Source organism: Ailuropoda melanoleuca, chromosome 5 (assembly GCF_002007445.2).
Source record: "Ailuropoda melanoleuca isolate Jingjing chromosome 5, ASM200744v2, whole genome shotgun sequence".
NCBI lineage: Eukaryota > Metazoa > Chordata > Mammalia > Carnivora > Ursidae > Ailuropoda > Ailuropoda melanoleuca.
This window is the reverse complement of record NC_048222.1, coordinates 44,535,385-44,559,462: the sequence shown is the minus strand read 5'-3', so window position 1 is coordinate 44,559,462 and position 24,078 is coordinate 44,535,385. Positions and strand designations below refer to the sequence as shown.

The 24,078-nt window shown below is 46.6% G+C and overlaps 1 protein-coding gene across 13 annotated transcripts in view; it reads left to right on the top strand.

Moving 5' to 3' along the window:
• Positions 1-24,078, top strand: part of TLN2 (talin 2) — a 422,904-nt gene that overhangs the window by 328,598 nt on the left and 70,228 nt on the right. For all 13 annotated transcript variants that reach the window (XM_034660877.1, XM_034660886.1, XM_034660882.1 and 10 more), the window contains 9 exons: positions 1,697-1,786; positions 3,976-4,098; positions 5,427-5,570; positions 7,053-7,214; positions 12,992-13,132; positions 13,592-13,773; positions 14,859-14,991; positions 17,470-17,571; positions 21,985-22,155. In XM_034660877.1, the coding sequence (XP_034516768.1) occupies positions 1,697-1,786; positions 3,976-4,098; positions 5,427-5,570; positions 7,053-7,214; positions 12,992-13,132; positions 13,592-13,773; positions 14,859-14,991; positions 17,470-17,571; positions 21,985-22,155 (1,248 nt within the window). The remainder of the gene's footprint in view (positions 1-1,696; positions 1,787-3,975; positions 4,099-5,426; positions 5,571-7,052; positions 7,215-12,991; positions 13,133-13,591; positions 13,774-14,858; positions 14,992-17,469; positions 17,572-21,984; positions 22,156-24,078) is intronic.

Here is a 24,078-nt window from a genome sequence, read left to right as displayed (position 1 = left end):
ATTTCAAATAGGAAGAGGCCTGGGTGTAGACTGAAGATGAGCAATTACTACCTAAAAAATTTTGGAGTGCCATCATGTGCCATTATGCTGGCACAGTTGGGAGAAGCCGGGGTAGATGTTCTTTTTGAGTAAAAATGATTTTCCCATACATTTTATTTTAGTCACTGTAGGGGGCACATGAGTGGAAACCCAGGAATAACATTTACTACCCAGTCAAGGTGACTGTGAGACCCCTAGTGGCCCAGAACACTGTGTGGGTGCTTCACAACTTATATTCATACTTAGGGCTTATTTATAATGGAAAATTCATCTGTGCCCTTAGTATGTACACGGGTAAACAGAAAATCAGTGTGCCCACTTGTATGTAAAGCAGTCCTAACTAGTGCAGGTTATATTGAAACAGCCAAATAGATATCTCGGTAGATATGGGTGGTTGTACCCAATGTACTTTTCTGGATGATTAGCACGGAAATACCCACCATGCCGGAGGGGGTCTGATTGCAGCTTCTGAAGGGTTTGATTGAGGCCCAGTCTGCTAGTGGCAGTTGGCCAGTGAGCACAGCTGGAGGTGAGAAGAGGCTTGTTACCTGAGGACTAGAGCATTCTGAAAACAGTGGAACTTGTTTCCTCTGTTGGGTTAATTACTGTCCTATCCCACTCTGTTCACATGTGCAAACACGACATATGTGGGCTTTTGGTCTAAATCAGATCTGTAAGCCCAGATACAAACACTCTGTCCTTTAATGGTATCCTTGGTTGCCAAAATTATGACTCTTTCAGGACTGCTCTTACTAAAACAGTTTTGATTGTGTGAAGAGTGGGAGAGGTTCTTCAATGAAATGAACTCCTTTACGCTGCCCTCTTTTCTGAGATCTTAGTAGCTCAGCAGTTTCCACCGTGACCTCCCCCAATCCTTGGTAACTCAAATGACTGTGTCTTTTTTGTTGGCCGTGCCCCCAAAGCCTGCTGGGTCCTAATGTATACTCTCACTCACTGGGGAGAAGATTGGATGGTTCTATCCCAGACTTGCATCCCCTGGAAAATTGCGTCATATATAACTGTCAGAGATTATGACAACATGCGAGGTAGTGATGATTTTCAGTGGATTGGAGACAAAGGAGCAAGCCCCATGCCCTGCACCTTGATGGATATCTAAACAGGAGTGAATATTTTCTATATTTTTTGAAATAAAAACAAATGAACTGTACCAGGGAGCAGTTTTGGGGACTTATCTTCTTTCATGCCTATGCATTAAAAGGTTCCAGAATTGAAAACTGAAGGTTCTCCTCATCAAGTAGAAATGAGTTACTGTGTCCTTGAAATGTAAACTCTTTAGAGTTACCAAGAAATTGTGCTAATTGGCCATTGCCCTAAATTAGCTTTCAGATTTTCTTAAGGGAAAAAATCTCTCCCTTGTGGATACCATGCTTCTCCTTCAAATTTGTGAACAGGAGACTCTCCTCTCTGTCAAAGCTCACCTAAGACCTCCTCCTGCCTGCCATCAGTGTTGTGTTGCTAGCAGGAAATCTGAAGTCACGGATAAAACCATCTCAGTTCCTCCCAAGAATGTGGATAAATGAGTGATCATGACCAGAATCTATATGCAGAGGCGAAGTCGATAGCTGGTATTTTACGTTGAAATTTCTCTTGCTCTCTAACACTTGCTTGCTTTTTAAGTGGTATTTTCTTCCGGTAGACTGTCAAGGGGATGTTGGACAATCCTAATGAACCTGTGAGTGACCTCTCTTACTTTGACTGCATTGAGAGTGTGATGGAAAACTCCAAGGTAAGCTTGTCTGTGCTGTTAACATTCCTCCTCATTATGGGGAAAAAATCCAGATGTGCTCTGGGTGCGTCTGCTTGTGGCCACTCTGTGTGGCTGCAGGTATTACAAAGCCTGACCGTGGAGCCCTTTACGCAGGTGCTCCTCCAACTTGACTGTGCGTCAGAATCACTTAGGGGTCTTGTCAGACACAGATTGCTTTACCTTATCCCTGAGTTTCTGATGCAGTAGCTCCGAGGTGGGGCTGGGATTGTGCGTTTCTGACAGGTCCCTTGGTTCCTGCCGATGCCGTCCAGAAGTAACACTGAGAGATACAGTGCATATACCATATCGTAGATGGGTCTTACTGTGAATCAAATCATGGATTTCTTTCACTTGGGGCTGAGTTGTCCGGGAAAGCCCATCAGTGACCTTGGCTTTTATGAGACCCTCTTGTGTGTTCTTCTGGCCATCCATTAATGGCATCATTCTCAAGTGAATTGAAAAACTGGACGTTCTTTTGGGAGGTGGGAGGAGTAAGAATATCTAAATATTGCAATGGTTTCTGTCCCCACCCCCTGCCATATCTTACCCTAACTCAACAGAATCTTATTTCTTCTTATTACTTTGATGTGGGTAGCAATTGGGGGTGGGGAGGCTAAAAGATTTCTTAGTGGAGCAATAATGATTTTTTAAAAAGTCGGAAGCACTAACCAATGATGACAATACCAAAGTTGTTGAGAATGCTTCATAACTGGGTTAACATGAAGTGTTAGTGAGAAGAGTGGTATACAGCAGTCGCCAATACCAAGTTCGTACTTGGAGCATAAGCGCGTTTGTCTACGTCACTCTGACGTTAGCTTTGGGGACACAGCTGTGTTGGTGATGTCGGGGGGTGGGGGTGCCTTGCATTGGGCTAAGACTAGACTCCGTCCAGCACCCTTTATGGAATTCTGGATTGCCTAAGGGAAGGGTGCATGTGTCTTACACACTTGGATCCAAAGAAACTCTTCCTTCTTAAAGAGGGACGCAAGGCAATAGAAAGGATAATACTGTGCATACAAATACCGTCTAACTTCTCTGCTTTGCACGTCTTCATGTACACTGGACTATGTTATATATCTCAGCAATTTTAGGGAATTTTTCCCCTTTCCAAGATGGCTTATTAATGAAGAATTCTGCAGTGGCAATGCCATCGCCTTTCTGAAGGGTTATGTTCAACATCTTCCATTCCACCATCTGTGACCCTGGGAAGTAGGAGTAGGACCTGCCCTCTTGGGGCATCATGAGGCCCATAGAAGACAAAACACCAGCTATGAGGCAGGTGTCCTGCCTCTGCCCATGTGACCTTCTGTATGAGCTTACATGGGGTGCTTGACCTCTCTGGGTTGGATTCTAAATATTAAAATCCTTTTTAGCTGTTATTTTAAGACCTCTGGAGAAAAAAGACATCAGTGATTCTCAAAATAAAGGGAAATACTTAAAAATTTAGGAAATAGTCTTGGTGTTCAGATCACTTATCTATATATATACACACACACTTTTTAACAAAAACATATTTAAATTTTACAATCAACAACTAATTAAATAATATCAGCGAGGGTATGTCTTCTGCTTTCTGAGGTCTGACTACCTGCAGTTCAGTGTATGCATCTGATTTTTCTGGGAAATGACAGGTCTCACTTGAGACCATTCACCTGTGGGATGCCCTGTGTCGATTTTACTTTATGGGTCTGTATAAATTAACTGTACCCCTTTGAGATCTAGATAACGTTTTTCTTTTTTGAAGAGAGAGCAAGCAGGGCGGGGCGGGGGAGAGGGGCTAAAGGGGACAAAGCAGAGAGGAGGGGGAGCATCCCAAGCAGACTCCATGCTAAGCTCAGAGTCACCGGGTATGGGGCTCAATCTCACGACCTTGAGATCATGACCTGAGTTGAAATCAGGAGTCGGACACTTAGCTGACTGAGCCACCAGGTGCCTCAAAGTATAGGTAATTTTTAGATGAAAGGTTCATAGTTTCATTATTCATTTCTCTCTGTGGAACAGAAATGATGTAATTCTCTTAAACCTCCTCTTAATGCAAATGAAGAAAAATAATGGCAAATAGTATAAATTAAGTGGCCTTGAATGTTACAGTTGGAAGCGTAGCACCCTTCTCCCCATGGTTGGAAGAAATGCTGGTTCGTGAATGTCACTGGTTGGTTGTTTCGCAGGTTCTGGGCGAGTCGATGGCAGGGATTTCACAGAACGCCAAGACCGGGGACCTCCCTGCCTTTGGGGAGTGTGTGGGGATTGCATCCAAGGCCCTTTGCGGGCTGACAGAGGCGGCAGCCCAGGTAAGGGACTGGCCCCCAGGCCCCCTGATGCAGGCCTTCCAGCCTTAAGGCCTGTGCCCTGTGCCTCTGTCCTGTGCTCAAGTGAGGACACCAGGAGTACCACATCCCTGTGGGAGGCATGGGGAAGCTCCAACGGCAGCTCCTTCCCCAACCACCATCACGGAAACCATGGGAAAGGTGGAGGTTCCTGTGCTGGCTGGGGCATTTCGACACAGCACCAGCCAGTTACCCCCCAGAAGCATGGCAGCCTGGTGAGGACAGTGAGGCTCTGAACACTGCAGACCCAGCATAAGTGTTCAGAGGCCAGATTTGGGCTTTTTTTTCTTTTAAGACCAATTTTAAAGAGGAGTTGTTTTGAGGGGGAAAAAAATGAGTGTTACATAATGTACATTCTTTCGGAGGATTTAAAATTGCAAAAATCTTAGTCATGCTCTTTTTAGGATCAGAGGGAGAAAAAAATTAGATACCATCCTGCAGAGACATGATCGGGCATGTTCCTTGATTTGGTTCTACTGTCCTGTGCATCTGTAATAATTTTTGGGCTCATGTGACTGAAGCTTCAAAAATTATCAGCATTTTACCTTGAAGGATTTATCATTTGGCAGTTACCTTGAGGCTGGAAAATTTTACTGAACCAAAGGAAAACATCCCTAGTTTGGGGGATGCAATTGTCCTTATCCTGCCTCTCAAATCTCATGGGAAATGACTTAAGATTAAAATTCCCATTCACAGTTTCATTTTCTCCCTGCGATTTGACTATCCAAAGGGTTTAAAGAGAAGACCTTCCCTTAGAGTCTCTTGTCTTCTTAGAAACCAAACAGTGCCCCCCCCCCCGCCGAGCCCTCTTATTCATTCTCCTTACTCCTTGATATCCTGGCCTGCACAATAAGGACGTAGTTGGCTATGAGATGAGAAACTTTCATGCTTGGCAGGCTTCAGGGTTGACCAACCCAGTGGCTCTGTGCCATTGGTCTCCACACACTTTTTTTCTGCCTCTCCCATCTGCCAGCCAAAGAATCAGCCTCACACTGAGACTGGGTACCCTCATGGTCCTAAGATAGCTGCCAGTGCACACAGGCCTGCATTCATCCTTGTTCACGCCCCATAGGAAAACCTCTTCAGAACAGGGACCCTTTGTTCCTAGAAGCCTGCAGGAGACTCTGCCGCCAGCCCATAGGTCCTTAAACCCTTCCTGGCAAGATTACCCTGACCAACGTGCACCAGGGAGCCCCTGAGAATGCGGCCTGCGCACTGCCAGGCCGTCATCCCCGACAGGCTCATCTGGGAGCACGGGGAGTCTGAGCGACACTTTCTTCCTCCCTTTCCAGGCTGCATACCTGGTGGGCATCTCTGATCCAAATAGCCAGGCGGGCCACCAGGGCCTTGTGGACCCCATCCAGTTTGCCCGGGCTAACCAGGCTATCCAGATGGCCTGCCAGAACTTGGTGGACCCCGGCAGCAGCCCATCACAGGTAACCACGGGGTGAGGGTGTGAGGTCTGTGAGTCCTTAAACTCTTGTCGGTGGGTTGTGGGAGACTGCGAGGAATTGGGGAAGAAAACTCTTCTTTCCAAGCTTGCGAAGCCGGCTAAGTACAGCCCTGTGGATAACAACTTGGGGGGGATGATGCACAATGTGGTGAGCATGGCAACATGTCAGTGCTTTGAAACGAGGTGCTGGTAGGCAGTAGGGTGAAGTCACCACCGGGAGGTTCATCAGGAGTCTATGATGTCATTCAGGTCAGAATCAGTAGGTGGAGGGCTTGTGCTGTGCTCAGCACTAAGGGTCAACACAAGTTAGACCTGATCCCCTCTATGCCCTGGCTCTTCCTCTGTTGGCTAGAGCTTGGAAGGTGGGGTGGACAGGGTATGACGACAGCACCCGGAATGTACAGAGGAACAGGTGATGAGCTCTGTGCAGGGCTGTCAAGCTTCACTTCACAGAGATGGTGGCACTGAGCCAGGCATCAGAGTCTGGTCAGAATCCGAAGTGCCGAAAGGACCCACAGAGGCATTTCAGGACTAGACAGTATGTGTGACGCTCCGTATCCACGTGGCATGAAGTCCTAGTGACTTACTCAAGCAGCGTGTGCTAAAAGGGACAGGAACCAGCCCATAGGGCTACCAGAGGCAGCCTGTGAGTGCCACGTCCACCGTGCACCCCGAGCCCGGCATTCTTCCGGCAGGAGGAGGACCCAAGTTAAGGAAGCAATACAGGGACCATCTGACCTACCTACAAGCCTGAGAGATGATGTGGAAGACATCAGAGCACCTGACGTTCCAACCTGTCCAGTTAAGGACAAGGGGATGTTACCAGCCTCAGCAAAGTGGATTGGGGGGGATTCAAGAGAGCGATTGGGGGTGGGGCCCGGGAGATGGCTGACCCAGACCCCTTACTCAGGAGCCCACAGACTGCCTATGGATGGGGAAGGAGCTGTTGCACCTTGAGGTTTCTTTTCCTCATCTAGACCTGGACTCCAGGTGATATTACCTGGTGCAATGAAATATTTTGGATATATCAAGTTAAATAAAGTAAGTTATTGAAATTAATTTATCTTGTTTCTCTACTTTAATGTGGCTATGAGCAAATTTAAAATTTCCTATGTCGTTCACACTGTACTCTGGTCTAGACCGTGGACTGAATGCCTCCTGGCAGGGAGTCCTGAAGCAGAGCTCACTGCCCCTCCTTTCAGACTCTCTGGAGCCCAGCTCTGCCCCACTACTCCAGGAGCACCTCCTTTCCTTTTGTTTATTCTCCCTTGCTTAGCCGTTCTTGCCCCCTGCTTTCCTGGTGTGGCTTTGGGGTGGCAGAGCTAGACATGCGTGGTATAATTACATGGGCCCTAGATAGGTGAGCTGAAGAGGAATCCAGGGCTCGGGACCAGGGTGGGCTCCTCTGACCTGGACCCCGCTGCACTGAGGATGCCACGCCCCAGCCCAGCTCCATGCTTTGTAGGTCCTGTCAGCGGCCACAATTGTCGCCAAGCACACCTCGGCCCTGTGCAACGCCTGCCGCATCGCCTCGTCCAAGACAGCCAACCCAGTGGCCAAGAGGCACTTTGTCCAGTCAGCCAAGGAAGTCGCCAACAGCACCGCCAACCTGGTGAAGACCATCAAGGTAGGTTACAGAACTGAGGTCTTAGTGATCCCTGCATCACCTATTGCAGAGGGCAAGGAAGTGTGCAGGATTTAAGCTCTGCTCTCCTAAGACTTGAGTCTCCTGAAGCCTCCTGATTGAAGTCAGTGAGGAGGAGTCCTTTTCTAATGGAGATAATTATCATGAAAAACCAGCAGCCTTGGTCTCCACTGACCTTCTCAGCTGGGGCCAGGGGATGGGAGGCAGTCACCAGATTCTGTACGTGAGAAGCTTAGGGGCAGAAATGTGGAAGAGGTTGGCTGTGAGGCGTCTCTTGGTACAGTGTTTGGGTAGCAGACACCCTATGTTGACTCAAACGGTCTGCTGCTGTGGGGTGATTTGGAGCTCATTTGCTACAGGGAACTGCTGGTAGGGGGTCTGCCATTGTTGCTAGATGTACCTGAATCTAGAGAGAAGGTGGAGGGGAGAAGGGAATGGGAAATTGAGGGTAATCACCTTAAAAAAATCAATTTCATCTGTCCTATGATCTCTGTTCTGTTTATAGCTGTTTGAATGTTTGAAATGGAGCATCAGGAATTTTAAATAGAACATTCCATGTTTATACCAAGTTCATCTTTGTGTTATAGGCCGTGGACTGGTTGAGGGAGGGGTGGAGGCAGGGTACCCTTATGAGGAAGGAGTTGCAGCAGCAGACCTGGAGTATTTGTGGGTGGGTGATAAAGCCACAAATCCAGTCTGCCCCCAAGTGGGGACCAAGCAGCAGCTGGCAGCTGGGACAGCAGGCCACAGGCAAGGAGCCCAGAACCCCCTTCCAAGCCTCCAAAAGAGTCTGTCATGGAAGGCAGGCCACCAGAGAGGAGAAGGGTTCATGCTTATTTAAGGATTATCACATTTATTGAGGTAGGGCGACCTGCTTTTTTACCAGGTCAGCCCTGGAGTAATGGGACTTCTTCTGTCCTCTCTAGAGGACAGGGTACTACACACATTGTTCTCCTCGCACTCTGCAGAACCACTTTAATCATGTGGAGAAATCAGTCCACAGGCTGGGCCAGGCAGAAGCAAAGGGGAGAACTCGCAGCCCAGCAGCAGTTGGAAGCTGGGGGGTGAGAGCACAGTCCAGTTAGCCCTGTCAGCAGTTTCTTACCGTTTCAACAGAGCCTTAAAAATGTAAAGCCTGCCTATTTGAAGACAATAATAAGATAGGTTGGAAATAAAGCCGGTGAGCAGGTGCCCCTGGGATCCTGGTGGCAGCTCACCTTAATTACCGTCATAGTTCATAGTATTCTAAATGAGTAAAGCTTACATTTTTAACTTTTTGGCTTGTACAAAACCTGTTCCAAGTGTCTGGTGTTTGTTACTCATCCAGTTCGCACAACCACCCTGTGCTTGTCACCCCCATTGTACACTTAGGACAATAGGTGCTGGCAGGTTAAGTAACTTTCCCAAGGCGACCCAGCCAGGAACTAAGTGGCAGGTGCGAATTCAAACCCAGATCCCAGAGCCCCTACTCTTTGTAATCTCAGCCCTACTCTCACCCCAGTGTGCTGTTCAAATCCACACTAACCCAGGAAGAATTACCTCGGTCCATTTATGCTGCTTGTGTGAGAATTGGGGAAGGCAGGGCTGAAAGCAGCGGTGGAAAGCAGTGACGTCATTGGTGGCCGCTCTATCATTAAATGACTTCAGTCAATTTGGCCATTTTCTGATGGTTAGGAAATGGACTATATTTAGATGGACCAAGGGAGGGAAAAAAAAGAAGGAAACTGTTCTATAGAAATTCCTGGGAACCTTTCTTTTGTCCCTCTTCCTGTGCTCTGAGTCCTGACCTGTCTCTGTATAAAGCATCTCTGCTAAGATCTCCTCTTCTTTTCAGACTCTCCTCATGGTGTCAAACCCTCTTTGCATTCCCAGCGGCAAACGAGCTGTTGTGATGGCCTGAAAGACAGGCCCGTGCGGGAACGTCAGGGGGGTGCAGGGTGATTGTGAGGTGGGGAGATGAAGGCCTTGTCTCTGTGAGCTCCCTGGGGACCCGCAGCAGTGCCCGAGGAACAGGAATGAACCAATTGCCACTCGACTGGCTGAAATGTGCTTGGTTTTTCAATTTGCAGCGGGTGGCAGGGTTCTCCAGGGACAATGAGCCTTGTTTTTAATTCACTAATAGGAAAATGGTAATGGTCCTTTCCCTGTAGCTCACCATCCTATGTACTGAAGAGATTTCCTGTTTTGAGGAATGGTTAAGAATCCTATCATAGAGCAGAATGAATGAATATGTAATTCCTTCAGTGTTAAAGACGGCTGCCCTCAGAGCTGCATTTTGCTCTAAGTTTTAGGCTTCTTAGTGCTTTTTTTTTTTTTTTCTTTTAACCATGAGGACATGGCCAAGCCTAAATCCCAGTTGCCACGCCTTTCTAGGCACAAAAACAGCAGGGACCCCTGCCAGAGGACCATGGAAGATCAGTAGACAGACCTACACAGCGGGTTATCAGCACTATTAGAATATGTGCCCTCAAGAATCTTAAGCCTCTACTGATGGTGTTCTTTAAAATCCCAAAGTTTGGCTCAGCAGGAGTAAATATCCACACCCTCCTCCCTGTCAGATTGCTCTCAATGCCAGCCGTGTTGGAAGCACACAGACCCCCACCCACAGTTGCTATCTTTCTGCCCGTCATCCTGCACAGGGTCGCCTGCTTTTCTTTCTTCCGTCGGCCCATTACCTAGTCTCAAGTCACGTGGGTGGAATGGAATGCTATTTCACATGTGCACTCGCTCAGGTTTGGGTGCCCCGTAGAAGTTGTGCAACAGCTCTTATTTCTCTGAGAAGCTGAAGCATGGCCTTGCCTCTCGCAGCAGAGGTGAAGCTCAGGTTTGGGGACTGAGCTTACCCAGTGTGTACCAGATACCAGATCCAGCGCTCATTAACTGATTCTGACTTGACTGTAAGTATGTCTTCTTGGTCATCCTCAGGTTTGGATTGGTAGAGGAGGTTTTTTTCAGAAGAAAAAGAAAGGGGAACACTTCTTGGGCTTCTCTTATTCCTGTTCTTCCTGCCTTTGTCTCAGGTCAGGAGAGAAGGGAGCCAGTGCTCTTGGGTTGTGGTTTGAGGTGGGAGCTTGGATAGCATGCCACTTTCTAGGTGTTGGTTTTATCATCTAGAACGTTGGGGGTTTGGAACTAAGGTCCTGAATCTTTAAGGTCTTAAGGTCCTTCCAACCCCCCCAAAGTCCGTGGATCTTTCATCCTGGTACCCATGTGGAAATTGTTTCTCCTAGACTCCTGTGAGATTTCGCTAAGAGAACATTCCACGGAGCTGGCCCAGGGGTCAAGAGGATCTTGTCCTAATGGGCCCCGAGCATTTGGCTAAGTGAATTTACCCCTTCATTGTTGCAGCTGCTGTGCTAGACATTCTGTGACATGGAACATCTACATGAAAACTGTCGTGACTACCTAAAATTTCACCAGGGAGCACGTTAGCATATTCAGTGGACTCGGGTGGCTCAGGATGCCCAGAGCGGAAGCAGCGTTCAGAAATGACCTGGTATCTGTGTATACCATCCTTTCTGATGCTCAGTGCTACCTCCAGCGGAATTAGCTTTTCCTTTTTTGAAAATGAAAAAAAGGGGTTGCTGTAGCTTGGTCTTCTGTTCCACATTATTCAGGATCCTGTCTCATGAATAACAATGGGCTGCAGATACATGATTTTAGTGCCCAGGCTCAAAAAATATATATCCTTTCTTCATCTATTGGCACAGTTCATGAAACTACACAATTAGAAAAGTGTTCCTTGGGATTTACCTCAGCCAATCATCTTTTCATTTTGAATAAGTTCAAGTAAAGGTTGGTGGCTCGATCAGATGCCTGCCTTCCTAAGAGTCTGAGAGGGTTGGTGGAATGTAGAAAAGGGGATGGGAAGAGTCTGGGGAGGTAAGAACAGGAGGAATGAACTGTACAAAGGGGAGGCTTGTCAGCTTCCATTGAGCTAGAAACCACATCATCCCAGCCGAAGGGTGTGTGATTGGCCATTGGTGCAGCTAGGATTTCAGTTCCTTTGACACCAAAGTCCATCCCTGCCATCTGCCTGCTACACTGGTTTGCCTGTGCTGGGGCGACCCCTGTCAGGCTCCTGCTGGGTAGCACCACCCTGCCTCCCAGTGTATTCCCAGATTGCTCTGAAGCCTTGTGGGGCCTGATCTCAAGGAGTCTATGATATTGATGGTGCAACAAGATTAGAGGAACAGGACACAGTGCAGGTCACAGGTGCTAACTCCACATTATTGAGCGCATGAGTGACAGAACGGAGGCCATATGTGTGAGCAAGAAATAGCATGTAGGGTTGCCATTGGGTCTGAAAGAATGACAGAATTGGTGAGGTTAGAAGAAAGGTCAGTGCCTACAGATGAGCCGAGGCACGCCATGCATGGTATTAGGGAAGATGGTAAATTAGCCAGGCTCGTGGGAATGCCTCTGAAAATATTAGCATGGCAGATGTGTAGTTATTGTCCCAAGCTGCCAAAGCTTGATTGGAATGTAGTTGTTTTTCAGAAATAGCCTTTAAAGCATACGTGCCTGCCTACTCTTGCCTTCCTGAAAAATAGAAACACTCTCATCTCAGATCTGGTTTGTTTCAGAATGCTAGGGCCTCTGGTTTTTTGTTCACTAATTATCTAAATTGGCTTTTACATATTGCTCATAACAGTTGAATTAAAAGTTTAATTGGTCATTTAACGGAGAAATTTATTTTCTTCTACAAATATAACTGCCTTCTCAAATGTAGCCCTTTGCCGGGAGGAAGAGATACCGTCGCCAGGTCACAGGCTGTGGGCTCTAATAGTCTTGTTCTTCAGCAGGTGGGGTCTGGGTTGGGGAACCTCAAGTCCCAGTGTTAACCCTCTGTTAGGCAGCCTCTCATGAATCACAGGCTGCGTTCCTAGATTCTCCTCATCCAGGCCATTAATCAGCGTAGCTGATCACTCTGCCACTGTGTTACCTGCTACTATTTTTTTTAAAAAAAGCTATTGAAGCATAACATGGATAAAAACACACATCATATGTATAGAGCTCAATGAACATACACCTAGGTAACTATAGCCAGATCAAGAAATAGAACATGACCAGCGAAGCCCTCTTTGGGCCCCTTAATCTTACCTGCTCTGAAGGGTGACCTGACTGCTAATACCTTAAATTAGTTTCACCTCTTTTTGTACTTGGTATAAATGGAATCCTACAGTAGGTACATTTTTGTGCCTGGTCTCTGTAAATACTATGTTTATGAGATTTGTCTATATTGTTCGGGGTAGTTCTAGTCCATTCCTTCCTGTTGGATTCCACTTTGCTCATTTCAGAATGGTAGATATGGAGGCCCTGTCTCTGTTGTTCATTCAGGGACATCCAGTAAAAGTTAGAAAAAGTTGAAAATACTATGCAATGTGAAGTATTTTTATAACTTGGGAGGGAATAGACTTAAAGTGAAAATAGAAGAGAAGACCCCAAAGGTTATAGTGTGAAAAGTGGGGAAGAAAATGGTTCAGCTGCAAGGTTGTATGAGCAGGAAGTCGATGGACTTTGAGGTCAGCTGCCCTGGGAGCCACATATTAAACTTTATTTCTTATGATTGCTAATGAGTCACTCTGCCAGATGGCTTGATCTCTCCAATTAGTCCTTATTTTTTTTTTTTTTTATGAATTAACCAGATATTTTCGGTATTCCCATTAAATCACGTTCTTCCACTAGGGGATGATTGCGGTGGCCGGGAGTGGTTTGTGCATCTCAATGGGATAATGTCTCCGTGTTTCTCCCATCAGGCCCTAGATGGGGATTTCTCCGAAGACAACCGCAATAAGTGTCGCATTGCCACCGCACCCTTGATCGAGGCTGTGGAGAACCTGACAGCATTCGCATCCAACCCTGAGTTTGTCAGCATTCCTGCCCAGATCAGCTCTGAGGTAGGGAGTCTTTGCAGCAAAGATAATTCTGGGGTCTTTGGCTAGTCTGTGTGGCCCCGAACGATCATGAACAGTTAAGAACTCCAAAAGCTCTGTCTTTTAGGGCATTGTTGTTGTCCATGATGATACCTGCACAGAGTTCATGAAACTCAAGGTATACACATCTCTTAAATGGTAATGCCTTAGCTTTATGTGTTGAGAATAAGCTCTGTGCCTAAGTTTGGGGCTGATTCTTTCTTGGTTATGTGCTGTATTCGAAAATGGTATTTAAGAGTGAACATGGACCCAAGTGCCTACTATCCAGGCTCTGTGTGAAACACCCTCCATAGTTTCCTCACCTCTGTGTCTCTTTCTGAAGAACACAGGTAGTGACTTGGTCAAGAACAGGACCTTCCAGAGCCCAACTCATTCACTTAATCTGTGCACCCTGCCCTTGCCCCTTCTGCTGTTTGCTCCCAGGGCTCCCAGGCACAGGAACCGATTCTGGTCTCAGCCAAGACCATGCTGGAGAGTTCGTCATACCTCATTCGCACTGCACGCTCACTGGCCATCAACCCCAAAGACCCGCCCACCTGGTCTGTGCTAGCTGGACACTCCCACACCGTGTCTGACTCTATCAAGAGTCTCATCACATCTATCAGGTTAGTTTCTCCTCCAGAAATTGCCAGGGGCCTGCATCTGAACAGGGCAGAAGGAGGATAAGCCCGACAGGGCCTTGATTTAACAGCAATGCAGCTGATCATTATCATCATCTTTTTGTTTGGCTCTTTGGGACCAGTGGTAGTGCTGGGCACAACAGTAGCTAACTTAAACACTCACTGTATGTCAGAAACTGTTCCAGACATTTTACCTGTGTTACCTTATTTCTTCATCACAACAACCTTGTGAAGTAAACACTGCCTTTGTCGTCATTTTACCGAGGAGAGAATTCAGGCAGAAAGGACTTAGGGAGTGTTCTCATGGTCATCCCTGATCTGATGGTTCCAGTCCCAGTCCTACCATTGTACTACATTATCTATACCTAGGAGCTTAGGCAGAGAAGACCACTGTTTTTGTAGTAGGATTTGAGGTTACCTTATTTTGCTTATAAGGCAAAAAGAATATTCTAGGTCCCACAATAACTCTGGGCATCTCTGAACTCCTTGGCAATAGTATGAACCTGAAAAATCCCCAGAGTTGGTGTAACGTCTCTGAAGTTGACCGAAGTTAATACCCCATGGCGTGGAATGCATCCTTTTCCTTAGCTATGCTTTGCTCTTTGATTGCTTTTGAGACTCAGCTCCACTGTTCTCTTATCCAATGCCTTACAAAGGAAAATCCACTAAATATTTTAACTCCTACCGTAGGACCTTGTGAATAGTATGCAATGTATAGAGTACAGTATGTTTGCACTGGAAATAGCACTGACCTTCTAAGAAATAGTAAGAGTCCTATGCTTAAGCCAGTGACGTCTAAATAGTTTGATTAGCAGGTGCCTATCATCAGCCTGAAACGAGAAACAGCATCATATCCTTCCCACTAGAAATAGAGTTAACCCAACAGTTACATGAAGAAATGCATGGGCTCTGCAGAGAGCTATTCCTAAGCAAGGGTCAGAGATTCACTCCTGAAACACTGCAGTCAAATGTGGTAGAAAGTAGGCAGGGGCTCCCAGCCCACCAGTGCTGCAGCAAGTTGTGGGAGTCGAACCCTGAGGAATCTATTTGACCTGCCCTGTTCCTTCCAGGGACAAGGCCCCTGGACAGAGAGAGTGTGACTACTCTATCGATGGCATCAACCGATGCATCCGGGACATTGAGCAGGCCTCGCTCGCAGCCGTCAGCCAGAGCTTGGCCACAAGGGATGACATCTCTGTGGAGGTAGGCCGGGGCTCTGTGGCCGGATCAGAGGTCTCTGGAAGTGCTAAAGACTCAGCATCAGGCTTCAGGGGATGGGGAAGGGGACCAAACACATTTTTGATGCTGGCATTTTGTCACTGAACCACCTTCTCCTGGAGCCCACCAGAGAACTTTTTGGAGGGAGGCAAATGCTGAGTAGAGAATGAGGGTTTGGTGAAAGAACACATATGCTGCTAGAGTGGAAATGACCAATATGGCTGAAATTTGGGGGAAATGATTAATGGCAGATGAAAGTGTGCCTGTAAGGTGAGGTTACCATATTCAGTTTCACACAACAGTAGAGCCAGCCAAGGCATGTAAATGTTGAATTTTTTTTGTAATATTTTATCAATGTATGTTTTGACCAATGGGCATATTTAGCAGTAAACTCTACACATTTGGTCCAGTCAGAGATAAAGGATTATGTCCTAAATTACCCAATATCCAGTGTTGGGAACCGTTTGCATTATATTTTTAACTCAGAGCCACGGCCCTTTTTTTTTTTTTTTGCCAATTTTTTCTATTAACCTGTCCAAAAGCCCTTGATTCATACTTCCTTCTCTCTGTTGAAAGTGCCTGACACTCAGGAGGTGCTTAATAAATATGGATGGTTTGTTTACTGTCGTGTCCCTTACCGCCGCTGAATTCATCAACAGTGAACTTCGCCTGCTGTCTCTAAGCAGTGGGCCCAGAGGTGGTCTTGCTCATTTTTATTAATAGAGCTGTAGATTTTACTCCAGCTCTGCCCCCCTCCCCCACTGTCAAGAAAAGAAAGAAGAAATATTCTCATCCTATGCAGAATGTTACAATTATTGTCAACCTTTTATTAAAGGAGGGACCTGCATACAGAACAGTGTGTGTGTCGTAAGTGCACAGCTTGATGAATTATCACCAACTGAGCGCAGCCTTTAGTTAGTGCCCAGATCAAGAAACAAAAATGAGCTGCCCCCACAGGCCCCCACCCTTTCACCACCCCTCCCAGAGCGTATCCTCTGTCTTCCCTTCCTCCCTAGGAAGAAAATCCCTCCCTTTGAACTATGTGTGCTCCCTGCTTATACCACATTTATTTTAATATGCCATCTGTAGTAATATAGCATTGCTGAGATGTTCTTGCATTTTGTTTTAGGTTTTTACTTATTTGAGACCGAGGGAGCATGAGAGGGAGAAGCAGACTCCCCGCTGAGCAGGGAGCCCGATGCAGGACTCGATCCCAGAGCTCTGGGATCATGACCTGAGGCAAAGGCAGATGCTTAACAGACTGAGCCACCCAGGCACCCCTGTTCTTGCATTCTTGACTATAATCACGTAATGAGCAGAAAGATGATAGTAAACTGAATAAGATCCTTGGAAGTCTGGATGTTTCTCTCCATCTTCCTCCATCTTTCTATCTGTCTTTTTTCGTTTGTATCCCCAGGATTTTGTTTTCCATTTGGCATGTTAGATTGCTCTTCTCATTAACTAACCTCTTCCTGGAGCCCCCAGCCTGTATGCAGGATTGTTCAAAGGGAAAGCAGCATGGGCCAGAGTCTCATTTCTGAGAAGCAGAACACTGACACTTTGTCAGAAATTACCCCGTTCCATGCTAGCATGTGAGGACCTAAACTGTCCAGTGTTGTGGTCTCTTAATCCTGAATACATCAAGCAGACTTCCTAGGATGAGTCCTACAAAGGCTCTGATCTGTCCTGCTATAGTTAATGTTCACCTTGGAATTCCCCATCTCCCTCAAACTCCAGCATCATCCAGATACTTGGCCTCATGTCCTCACAGCATGAGTTCAGTTCTTCTCTCAAATCTGAGAAGAAATACCTTGAGGTATTTTTACTGTTTGCATCCACATCACCAAATACAATGCAAGTACTTAGAGCCTGAGCTGAGCTCAGTGGGTTGCTCACCTGGCCTTTTCACAGTGTGCTCTCTGGGAAATGGTCCTGCTTTCAGAGAGCTGATCTCATGTCTTATCACCCTCCTCTCCCTCCTCTCCTCCCTTAAGGGGTTCTTAGTTCTGAGGACACAGACACCTGGATGGTCCCCCAGACCCCACATTAGTTCTCCCCATTCGAACAAAGTTGTCTTCCCTTTTTGGAAGGGAAGTGTTCCTTACTTCCAGTAGTTATGCTGAATAACTCAAAGTAAGGATACCAGCAACATCACTTAACCCTGTGGTTGGTGTGAGTGGGGAGCCAGTAGAAAAACTGTTCTTCCTGCCTTGTGTCACTCAGAGCTGGAAGTGTGGGGGCTCTAGCCCAAGGGAGCTGAGGGTCCCTGGGGAGGGCAGGGTGGAGTGGTAGCTACACAGCTCACCCAAGAGAGAGATTATCCATTATAGATACAGTAGATATTTTGATACCCATTTCTCGTGGCCTCCCTTGTCTTTCATGTGGGCCTTTTTATTTTTAAATCAGTGTGGCTACATGGTGAATTGCCCTCGGGTGGATTTGACAGCTCTCTCTCCTTATCAGGCCCTGCAGGAGCAGCTAACTTCAGTGGTCCAGGAAATTGGGCACCTTATCGATCCCATTGCCACGGCGGCGCGGGGAGAAGCAGCTCAGCTAGGACATAAGGTAATACGCCCCAAAGGGATCCTGCTGAGGGTGAGTGTGAGTGATGGGAGCGGGCGTGGGGGCGCGGGATTGATCGCTGACCACTTCAGGGTCTGTTTCCACCTAGAGTTCAAACATAAACTGGAGTGACATCTTTCTGGCTATGGTGGGACTTTCCAGCCAACAAGACATTTAGTCATCCGTTGCTCTTGACCTTCCCTGGATGAGCCAGAGATGAACATTGACATCGCTAGTCTGCTCTCTGCCATCTTTTATCCCAAGCTGGCTGGCCTCATTCTCACGTGTTTAGGGGTACATGTTCTTCCATGGCTTCTGCCTGTTCTCACACGAGGGAACAGGGCAGACTTGCAAACTTCCCTCTGGACAACCAGGCCTCCCTGGCCCATTCCAGAGGAGCCCTTCAACTGAGAGCTCATACCCGCATTTTATAAGTACTGACTAATATTTTGCCTGTTTGAGGTTCATTTTGCAAATCCTCCAAGGGTAGTTGCCTTGTCCAGCAGCCTGTGTCTCAGCAGAGAGAGGGCAAAAATTGGATTTTTAACAGCCTTTGGAGTTTCCTAACATTTATCAGTGCTGATGTCAGTATCGATGTGCATATCCAGAAAACGCAGTAGCCACAATCTTTTCAGCAGGTATTGATTTTAGAAAATCAGCGTTCTTGCTTTTTCACATGGTGGAACAGCTGAAGGGCCTACTAAGCTTCCTGCTGGTTCTGAGAGGTTTTTGAGATTTAAAATGACCAGTGTTTCTGTATGCTTCCATGTGTGACAAATTTCATTTCTCAGCTGAGTTCCTTTATAGTGAGAAGAGGGCTTGTCCACCTGTGTGAAGAGGTTTAGAGGGTGGGGGGCCTGGCCTTGGGGCCAGAGCTCTGCCGGCCGGTGGGCTGGAGCGCTGCCCACATGCCTGCTTCAGGGAACTAAGTCTGGCAGAGTAGCCAGACTTCATCTCAGCAGTTACTTTTGATTCCAGTAGGAATTTTGTAGGAAAATATATCCAGATTTCTAGGGCAACAATCCTTGTCCCTGCCCATATGGTGTTAGTATGGAAGATTAATTCCTATGTCAATGGGTGGCATCAAAAGAAAAATAATATATTTGTGTCACTTGAGTTACAAATTTACTCTTGGACCTTTGGGTAAACCAGTCTCACTTTCTGAAAGAGAGTTCTGGACGAAGGAAGCCTCCGGCCCTCTATCTGGAAGAGTCCCGGACTGAGAGTTGATCCCTACCTGGTTCCTCATTAGGACACTCAGGTGGGGTCCCAGATGAGCTTCAGATCACTTAGGAGTGATAGGTGCAAATTCTCAGACCACGTGTATTAGTTTCCTAGAGCTGCTGTAACAAATTATTACAAACTGGGTGGCTTAAACCAACAGATATGTAATCTTTCACAGAAGTCTAAAATCAAGGTGTCGGCAGGGCCGGACTCTTTCTGGAGGTTCTATGGGAGAATCCGTTCTTTGCTCTTCTGGCTTCTTGTGGCTCCTTAGGTTCTTTCGCTATATCATGCCAGTGTCTGCCTCTGTGGTCAGGTTGTCTCCTGCTCTTCTGTTTGTCTTCCCTTCCTCTGTCTCTTACTAGAATACTTCTTGATAGATTGAGGACCCACCCAAGTAATCCAAGATGATCATTTGGAGATCTTAAATACATCTGCAAAGACCTTTTTTTCCCAGTAAGATCAGATTCACAGGTTCCAGGAATTTGAACACAGACATATCTTTTTTGGGGCCACCACTCAATCCTTTGTGCCCCCCTAGGCCCAGGGAAACAACATCATACACTAAATACTCAAAATTCTGTGTTATTTTAACTTCTCTGCTAACCCAGGTAAGGATATTTCCTATTCTGTCATGTCTCAAAAACGGAAGTTATCGTCTTTGCTGAGCTCCCTAAATACAGGAAAAAGGACATCCTTTCAAAAACTTTTGCTTACAATACATGAATAAGAATGACACTTAGCATTTATTGAGTGCCTACTGCATGGTAGGCATTGTGCTAAGTACTTTTATGTATGCTCATTTAATCCTTCTAACAATCTTGTGGAGCTTAACGCTAATATTAATCCCCATTTTATGGAGAAGGAAACGGAAGTTGGGTAATAGGAAGCAGGTTGCCTGAGAGTTCTCATTAAGGAATTGACACACGGGATTCAAATCCAGTGGCTCTGACACCGGAGCTTTCTCTCTCCATCACCCAGCCATAATGCCTCCATGAGGGCACCAGCTTAGTTGTGTTTAATTATTCTCAGCACACAGCAGCCCTTGACATTTTACAGTTGCATTGATGAAATGTACTTTTAAAATTAAAAAAATTAATCTAGAGGGGCACCTGGTGGCTCAGTCAGTCAAGCGTCTGACTCTTGATTTCAGCTCAGGTCATGATCTCAGGGTCGTGAGATCAAGCCCCACGTTGGGCACCATGCTCAGTGCAGAGTCAGCTTGAAATTCTCTCTCCCCCTTCCCCTCCACTTGTGTGCACTCTCTTTCTCAATAATTAAATGGGGGAAAATGAATCTAGAAAACACGTAAGATTCTAATGCATTAAATATCTTAACTCCTGAGCCCCGGCCCCTGATGACCCATCAGTGCACTGTGGTTCCCTTTGGTGGCAACACAAGGGCACCTTCCAGGGGAAGAGGATGAAATCCAAGGTGCTTGTGTAGGCTGATACCCCGAGTTGTTCAGGCTGGGTCTTACACAAAAACGTTTGGCCAAAGCAGAGACTGGGGCCAACATCCAGCCAAGTCATGTGCTTTGGCATCAATCATGTCTGCCCCAAGGATAGGGAGCCCCTTTAAAATTTATACAGAGCACCATAAAGGCCAGCAATAGCCCTGCTCAGGTGCTTTGAAACCATCTGTAAAGAACCGTAATCGAAGATAAAAGAGGAAATGTATACTGATTGCTGGCTGATGGTGTATCTCATTGTTAGCTCTAATGAACTTTCATATTTCAGACTCCCACCTTGTCCCAACCACCGCCAGCCCTACAAACCCCTGCCCTCTGCTTCGCTTCTGACCCAGTGACAGCCTTCCTGCCCACAGCCCCATTATGTTCATTCTTCCTCTACATCATGGGAAGAAGTGTTAAGGGAAATTGCTGGCTAAAGGTTTGAACTTAACTACACTTGCTGGAAGTAAGTTAGCAATTAGGAATTGTCACACACAGTGGGGGGCGGAATGGAAACGTGATCAGGGTCATTGCGCTGTATCTGAGCGGGCATGGCTGGTGGTCTCTGCAGCGAGTACAGCCAATGTTGAGAGCTGACGTTCTGGATGCCGGGTAGATGGGTCTGACTGCATTATGCGTGGACTTTATTCTAAATACTTCACAGAGCAGCAAACAAATACCAAACAATAAACTGCTAAAATCAAATATTAAAACCATAGTGGAGCTGGACTGAAATTGAGAAGTCATGGGTGGTGGAGTGAAAGGCGGGAGCCTGGGCTGTGGACTAGGATACCTGCTTCCTGTCACAGCTCCACATCGTGGCTGCTTGGGGTTCAAAAATTACTTCCCCCACCTAAGCCTCGATTTCTTCGTTTGTGTGTAGCTCATAGAATTGTTGTGGGGATTAGATGAAGCATGGTCAGCCTGTAGCAGAAAGCCTGGCGTGTGGGATGTGCCCAAGAAATGTCTATGACATGTGACCCCGCCCAGCCAGTGTGCTCCCCTGAGCACAGAGGCACCGTGGCATAGCCTGCTGGGGAGCCCTAAGCGAGAACGGTGGTTAGCCATCTGGAGGGGCTTTTCTCTTCTCCCAGGCTGGACTAACCACGAATAGAACATCTACACCGATGTGAAATCATATATTTGCTTTTATTGCAAATCCACATTAGGTCGACATGCTTGGCACAGAGGGTAGTCGGATTGGCTTCCTGGAAAGCCTTTGCTCTCAGGCTGCATCTCTCAATGGCCCTGTTTCCCTGCCCCCTCCCCATCCCCCTTCCTTCTGTGTTCATAAGATGGTCATCTTTGGTTCTTTCGAAAGCTTTGCTGTTGATGAAGTTAAAATTTGTAAAATTCCCACACCCAATCCTCGATCATAGAACAAATTTCTTAATGCTTCTGCCATGATGAGAGAAGAGCTCCCCAGAGGAAGTAAAATCCAAGCGAGGGTTCATTAACAAGCAAGTATTTTTAAAAGTAAAATTGAGTGATGAGGAAGGTCTGAGGGTCTCATGTCTAACATGATGACTATAACTTAGGATGGTGGAGTTAATAATAGAAAAAAAACAAAAGTAAATTTAAACCTGTGACAAAAGCAAAGTGAATTTCAGCAAGTCTGCCTCTTCCTGGGTGTCATTCCATCCCTGTCCCAGTCCCCTCCCCACTAGTGGGGACCCTAAAGGAGATACGTGGATTTACATGATTTACATGACACACCTGTGTCTTTTTTGTCTTGAAAGGTGACACAGCTAGCAAGCTACTTTGAGCCCCTGATCTTAGCTGCAGTTGGTGTCGCCTCCAAGATTCTGGACCATCAGCAGCAGATGACAGTGCTGGACCAGACCAAGACGCTCTCAGAATCTGCCCTGCAGATGTTGTACGCGGCCAAAGAAGGTGGAGGAAACCCCAAGGTACTGTTCAGGATCCCAGGGACTTAGCTAGGGCCAGTGAGAAGCCATCAGATATTCTTCAATATTGAGTCCCTCCAAGGAAAATTCCTCCAGCTCTTGGTTGATAGTATGTGACTTTCCGCTCAAAGGTGGGAAATAATCTTCGATCAGCCTTCCTAGGGATCTTTAAGGGGAACATCAAGAAATATACATAATTAAGCCTTTTTGTTATTTTTTCCATGACAGAATATGTAGGCAAGCATCCTTGGGAAAGAAAAGCATCGTGTGGTTAGTGCAGGAATAAAAATTAATACCTTCCAGGCACCTGCTCAGTGTTGACACTCAGCTTGTGCAAAGCAGATCTCAGTTGTTTTCCAGTGAATATCACTTCCATTCCTGGTACTCTAGTTCAAAGCAAAACATGGGTCAAGGTCACCCATGGCATGTGTTTCTGTTGTCTTCAATCAGCAGTTTCCTATGAAAATCTCCCTTACTAGTTTGCAGGTGGAGCATTTCCTCAGCCTGATGTGCTTGTCACCCAGCTCCTTGAAGTGGCCAAAGACAGTGACACCTTCTCTCAGGAATGATACTGGTGTCCGAGTGATTGTTTTGCTTGTGAAACCATCTTGTGCCTTAAGTTCCCCCAGGGCTCTGGTGCCTTGAGAGAGGTACCTTCTAACAGGTGCCTCCACATAGTCCATCTGAACTTCCTGGGTCCTCACCTAAGCAGCCTGTGCCGTGGGAACGCGGGCTGGAACGGTTTGTGTGGGATACTTGACTACGAGCTATAGGAATCCCTATTATGTACGTATTCTTTCTAGTGTGCTTTGTTGCAGTTCCAAGGTCTTCACATCGATTACTTGGTACAGCAGAGAAGACTCTACAGTAAGAGTCAGAATCACAAAATAATACTCTTAGAGCTCACAGTTACTGAGTGCTGGTTCTATGTCCCCTCTTATACCTTATATCCTCTTGATATTTAATTTTCATAAAAATCCTGTGGTGTAAGAAGGTTCCCATTGTACAGATGTGGGAACTGAGACTGCTTAAGTAAGTCGTTCCACATCATAGGAGAGGTGGATGTGGAGTCAGGACTGAGCCTACACCCTGTGGAGACATAGGCCAAAGGCCCAAAGCAAGGCCTGGAGTGAGGTCAAGCAAAGTTGCAAGCAAGAGGCCACATGGCTGGTCGGTCTCAAAAAAAGAAATTATTTGTCACACAAGGGTGACTCGAGGCATGCTAGCAAGGTGGAACAGCATATGCAAAGATGTGCGTAGGGTTATAGAAGGATTGTGGTATCTTTGGAGAATAGCGTGCAGTCTGATGCGCATGGAATGTACAGAGAGTGGGAACGACCAGGGGGAAGATAGACTGGGCTGTGTTGTGACAGCTCTCCTCTCCCACACTTTAAGGCATTTGGGCTTTATTGTAAGTAGTAAGGACTTACAACCCATCCAGAGTTGAGAAACACTGCTCTGGTAGCAGCGTGAATAATGTCTTAGACTTGCATTTTCTGTGTTCAGTTTTTCCAACCATGTATCTGGCAACTATTAACAGCCTAATTCTTAAGCTGCTAAAAATATTGAGAGCCAGCCAGCACCCTCAAGTTGTTCTCAGTCTTCTGGAAAGAAAAAAGGCTTGTTGCTGAAATGGTGAGGTTGAACAAGAACAAGAATGCCCTTCTGACTAATAGCTGAGTGATAGGTGCCGTGAGTTGGCCCAGCCCCCTTTGCACCTGCCACAGTTGGGGGGGCCCAGGACTCGCCTTCCAGACCCAGCTCTGGGTTGTCTTTTCTTCAGGGCTGAGAGCCACATGGCTCCAACCCAACCTGAGAAGATTTCGTTCCCAGCAGAATAATTGCAATTAGGAGTTTTCTGGGTTTTTAAGATAATAGCACATCTCCTTGGACTGCAGGTTCAGAGCTCCTTGTGGAATTGTTTTA